The following is a 6,025-nucleotide window of genomic DNA, read 5'->3' on the forward strand; positions in this document are numbered from 1 at the left end:
ATAGGTGATCCGAGAAAGTAGTCGCAGACAATGCTTGCATTGCCAGCTTTCTTTCAGCTGGTGTTAGATACAGCAAGAAATCTTCCATTAAAAGTTCGTCTGATATTTTATCTTTGTTATAGATTTTAGACATTAGCGTTGTACGGCATATTTCAGTTGGCAAAGCTTTCATTAAAGCAATATAGTGGCCAAAAATTAGACCAATTGTTTTAAATTTATCATTATCTTCTTGCCTGGAAAGGCACTTTTGCATCTGATCCTTTAAAAAAGTCTTTAAAACAACTATCCCAAAATAGGGAAAATGCTTCACGCGTTACGCCTCCAAGATCTATTCCTTCTTCTCCCAGGAAAGTGACGAATAAAGTTTTTTGAGTTAGTAAACTGTTGTTTTCATATAACTGCATCATTTCATTGTAAATGGATTCTCTCTTAAAGTACAAGTGTTCTGAATATAAAATTCCTGTCTGATTAAGCGATCCATTGAAGTTGTCTACAAAAGCAAGGATTAAAATATTTAACCTTTACTAACAATAAATAATGATAAACTTATGTTAAAGTGTGCATTCATAGGAGAGTTTCGTGTTCAATTTTCATAATTATTTTGTACCTGGTGGAACTAAAACACACTTATGGATATACCATAAACCTGTGCTGTGAGAGCCTCGCTTAGACCAAAAATTAACATTAAAAACTCTTTTTTTACTATGAGAAGTTTTGGACCAAACCAAAACACTTGCCATCTATAGCTCTGCCAGGGATAAAATACCATCCAGGTGTGAAAAAGGCAAACTGATATACCAGTTCCACTTATTATGAAACGAGAGACACATGGATACAATCAGAAGTCCATAACCCCATTCGAAGTACCTAGTTGTAACCGAGGAGGGATAATAAGATGAAGTTGCGAAGTGAATAGGCGGGTGGGTTCCTCTCTCTAGAATCTCTCTTGCAAGGACGTTCACTTGGCTATTGTACCTTGCTCGTACATTTCTGAGCTCGCATGTGTCAAATTTAAAAAACAGCCTTGAATTCTCTAAGTTTCTTGTTGCAACTCTTTATTATTCGCCGTCTTTCGCTCGGAAAAAGTGCGGTGCTAGCGTGGCGGCATGTAACTGCATTAAGCCTTAAGGCTTGATTAGGGAAAAGCTTCGCTTTGGCACTCCGGGGGTCATGGAATTCCGATACTATAGCCCCAAATTAACTTTAGGCCACCCTCTGTATCTTTTAAGAGTTAACCTCACCTAGCTTTTCTCTCACTGATGATTGTGCAAGTTCAAGCTCTTGGCGACTTTTAATTATTGTTGACTCGTGGAAATCCCACTCAGTCAAAAAAGCAGAGGCTAAAAGAATAACAATTTGTAACTAATAGCTTTGATAATCAACTGCAGCCGCGTCTCAAGGTGCTATTGCTTATAAAAGGGAGAGCGTAAAAGCTGGTAATTGCAAATTTTCACTGGCCCTGGGTTCACATTGGCATTTGGTACAAGAAATAAGCTATTACTATAAAAAATGTCACAACGCGCGCATTGTTTATCACATCTCGCGGAAAATTTAGGTCAACGTGGCGATTTCCACGAATATTTTGTTAGCTGGAATACAGGGCGTTATGCGATTTATATGAGGTTCAAGTTTCAATTTAGATGTGAAATACGAATCTAGGTTGAGTTTTAAAATAATTCCGAAATATTTCTGATTGTTTCACATCAGGTTTCACTGGGTTTTATAAATAGTACAATAATCGATAAAAATAACTTGACTTTCCTCTTCTGGTATGAAAGGGCTACTCCCCTGTACACAGATTACGGATTCTGTAATCATTTTTAGCATTGTCAAAGATTGAGTTTTAAAGATTATGCGGACACCCTTTAGTACAGTCAAAGGTACAAGTTTGTAAACAGATTACACTGCGTGAATCTACCCTTGTCAGTTATCACCCCTTTAACTGTATTTTATGTTTCATCAGAAGTCACTTTCAGAGGAGCCAACCATTTGACTGAAATAGCTGGATCAAATAATTGAGTTGTGCGCATGGTAAGTTGTTGCACCCCAAAAAGTTCTTAAAAAATCAACTATTGACTCAAATAGTTGGATCATCTGAAGGATGCTAGACTATTTCTTGAATTATGAAAAATTAAAGTAAAGATGGAAGTAAATTTCTGAGTACCTGTTAGTTCTTGAAATGACAGTTGGTTTATCGGCATAGAAATTGGCGTGACTGAGTTTGAAGTCACCGAGCTGGGAGTCACTGAGTTTAAAGTCACAGAGCTGGGTGTCACAGAGTTTAAAGTCACAGAGCTGGGTGTCACAGAGTTTAAAGTCACAGAGCTGGGTGTCACAGAGTTTAAAGTTACCGAGCTGGGTGTCACTGAGTTTAAAGTCACAGAGCTGGGTGTCACTGAGTTTAAAGTCACAGAGCTGGGTGTCACAGAGTTTAAAGTTACCGAGCTGGGTGTCACTGAGTTTAAAGTCACAGAGCTGGGTGTCACAGAGTTTAAAGTCACCGAGCTGGGAGTCACAGAGTTTAAAGTGACTATATTTGAAGTCACCAAGATTGGAGTTACTGAATTTGAAGGAACAGGGACTTGCATGCTGTGTCCGGCTGGAATTATTTCTGATTCGTCACTGGATAAGTCAGAAAAGTCCAAAGAAACGCGTCTTCTTCTTTGCTCTGAGAATTTTTTTTGCTTATCTAATATGGACTTTGATAAAGTAAATGAACACTAGTATCCAACAAAAATTTCTATGAGTTTGCAAATAAAAAAGAAACTTTTTTTTTGGATACGAATGTACAGTAGCCAGAGAAAATGGTAGAGGTTAAATTTTTACACTTTTATACGGGATTTACAAGACATTCTACGGGCGCCGCCATTAGCTATAAGTGCGCCTTTATTAGTGGCTGACATCCCATGTCAGTGAAACATCATCAGTAGCCTTGACAGAGCAAGTCTCCAAATAGGAGCCGGGAACCTCATAAATCCCGTATTACAGGGTGACCACTTAAGTTTAGAATTCCTTTAAAGGGATAGTGAAGAAGGAAATCTAATTAAGGTGTGCGGTTAACCGTTTCAATCGAATAAGTCGTCCGAATACCGAACCGAATAATTCGATTAGGTATTCGATAAGCCCATTTTCACTGTTCGATACGAATATCGAATACCGTACTGACTATTCGGTTAAATTTCGGTCCTTGGCACTACAGAGACCCATCTTACTTTAAAAAATATCATCCCAATTTTATTTGTCCTCCATCAAAAACTACCAGCAAGTGGTTAGGAAAATTTTAAGAAATACTTGGCCACCAATGAGGAGAGTTATATGGATATTTATAATAAATTATGAAAGTTCTGATTTAAACTCTCTAAGCGTAACTCCATTTTCCAACAGAATTAGACCGAGATTATCTTACTCTTATGTGGCCGAAAAAATATAAATTCAATGTCATAAATGGCCACTAATTGGTCGTGAAAATCCTTTTTCGAGACGTTATTCATTGAAAACCGAGTTACATATAGCGAGTTCAAATCACGACTTCAATAAATGATTGTAATTAAAACGTACGTTTTGGTTAGATATCCTAAAATTTTTATGCATATTCTAATATCCTTATAATAACTTAATTTTTGTTTCTTATCATCCCTTTATTTCAAAGTTGTATAAGGAACATTGAAAACCCAAAGAATATTTAAAGGGACTTGCCAGAGCTTATGGGGATGAGGAGGGGGGGGATCAAAATGTTAAGCACAGTGGCGCCACCAGGATTTTTTTAAGTTAGCTAAACATTTTTAGGCTCCCTAATCTTGCCCTCGCCCATGGTTTCAGTGGCTAATCAAAGGGAAAGTTTATGCCCTAATGGGGTTAAAACGATTCTAAGTTAAATATAGGAAAAATATAGGAAAAGTGGCCACCCCGTATTAAACACCCTTCTACTTTCTTTCAACAGTAGTAAAGTATATAACAAAAATCAAACCATTTGACGAATCAGAGAGTGGCCTTTCAGGAACAATATAGAGGCAAGATCTTTTCAGAGTATTGTTGTTTTTAATTGCATATGGCGTGTTATCGCTATCAGAAAGCTTGATAAGATTTCGTTTTATGTCAGACTTGCTAAGGTGAAATGGTACTCCTGAGAGGGCTGGATACAACGCCGATAATTGATTTTTGAATTGCTCTTCTGTTGAGTTAAGACGAAATGAAACTTTGGACCTTCCATGATCACCAACTTTCTTGAAAGGACCTTTCAAGTTCAATTTTCAGAATTAGAAGTTGGTTTTTAACAATTTAAAGAGAGAATTAAATGGAAAATAGAAGTGATTTTTTATCGATTCTTCTACTAATTATAAGACCAACCTGCATAGAGAACTTTCCAAGAAATACAGTCTCGAAATGATTTTAAAATTACAATTAGTTTGAAATTTCATCGTGTCAGATGTATTTTATCGCAAGATCCGATAAAATTTACGCGCAATGCGACAATCGTGGCGCGAGAAATGGAGCATGACACGAGAATTCTGTTAACAAAAAGGCGTGGAGTTACGCGATTGGTTGGAGGTGCTTATTTCAAATTATCCATGAAATTTCAAAATAATTTGATTTTAAAATCATTCGGAGGTATTTACTGTATGTTTCACATTTTACTTATAATTGGTAGTAGAATCGGCAAAAAAAATCGCAGGATTTTCCTTTTCACCCTTCCTTTAAAAAGGGTATTCTAATTAAGCCTTTTTTTTAAATTGTAACATTTTCAGCAAGCACTCAAACTATCGGTCAAATATGACTGCCAACTCCACTTCCAAAATTAATGGAAAATTTACGTGCTTTTTTCAAACCCTGCCGATACATTTTCACCTTCGGTCCCATTTTAGGGATTTTAATAATAATATAGGGAGCTAACATTAGCGAGCTTGGAACATCACACTTTTCAATTTAGTATCATTCTATTTAATTTTGGTGGCATTCAATGACTGGAAGTGAAACAGTATTCCACTCACAAATATTACACTTAGTTAGGGCTGTATGACTTCAGACATATCCACTACCTTTTCTAATTGTTCGCTCCCCATAGTTCTTAAGGATTTCACTAGTTGCCCCTTTTGGAGCCTAAATTTAACATTGACATTGACATTAACAGACAAGTGAATGGAGACTAGCTATGTTAATTAGTTAAATACCCCTTTTGTTTAGTCCCCTCAATGGAAACTACACTATTTCTTTATACCAGCCAATTTAAAAAGAGGTGAAAAATGTGATAAATTACCTATTCCACGTTTAACGAGTTCCTTCATCTTCAGGCCAATTAAATTGTTCCTTGGTTTGTCTAAACAAGTTACTGCGACATTTAAGCATTTTGGGGGAGTATTACGTGGCCTCACAATATTAGTGGTACGAGAACGATCAAGCTCATCTCTAAACATGTTGGATATCTGAAGAGCTGATAGTTGCTGAGATTGCGAAGTTGTTGAACAATTAGAGGTTGTTTCTGATGAGTTCCCCACATGCTGTCTAGCATTATTCAGAGCATTTAACGCTCTTTCGGCTACAGTACTAACTTCCATCAGAAAGACTACTTCCTTTGTTGTAAAACTCTGGCAGTCTTTAAAGAACAATCGCGTTAGTATTTTTGCCGCCAAAAACAACCTCAGTCCTCACTCGCGAGAGTCGCGAACATTCCAGAACTAAGGGGGGGGGTGAGCATACATACCTTTGTTTCCAAAAACGTGACCACTGAGTCGTCTGCTATGTAGTCTTGGTTTTGTTTTCTTATAATTTCCCATTCCGAATCTCCTTGGAGAGGAGGCAGGTTTACGGATTCATTTATGCCACTTAATTTTATTACTTGAACTAGTTTTTTATTCAAAAAAAGAGGATCACTGATCTATTACAACTGTTTATTAAATCGAAATGATTATTAAGACTAAAGGTTCTTTTTTGGAGCACAGCCCGCTCGATCACGCGATCCACGACTCAAGCTGCACGCGCATCCATAAATAAGTTGGCAAAGGCTTACAGCTGAACTGACACACAATTG

At 37.1% G+C, this 6,025-nt stretch overlaps 1 protein-coding gene across 1 annotated transcript; it reads right to left on the reverse strand.

Annotated features, from left to right (window-relative positions):
• Positions 1–221: 221 nt before the first annotated feature.
• Positions 222–5,665, reverse strand: LOC149683802 (uncharacterized). Its single transcript, XM_089871167.1, has 6 exons — positions 5,647–5,665; positions 5,255–5,590; positions 3,968–4,234; positions 2,165–2,668; positions 1,242–1,340; positions 222–490 (listed from the first exon to the last, which is right to left on the reverse strand). Exons 1-6 carry the CDS (start codon positions 5,663–5,665, stop codon positions 222–224), a joined length of 1,494 nt encoding a protein of 497 aa, XP_089727293.1.
• Positions 5,666–6,025: the final 360 nt, after the last annotated feature.

This window comes from Phalangium opilio, unplaced genomic scaffold (genome assembly GCF_054372755.1).
Source record: "Phalangium opilio isolate 3A_F unplaced genomic scaffold, DU_Popi_V2 ptg000037l_1, whole genome shotgun sequence".
Classification (NCBI taxonomy): domain Eukaryota; kingdom Metazoa; phylum Arthropoda; class Arachnida; order Opiliones; family Phalangiidae; genus Phalangium; species Phalangium opilio.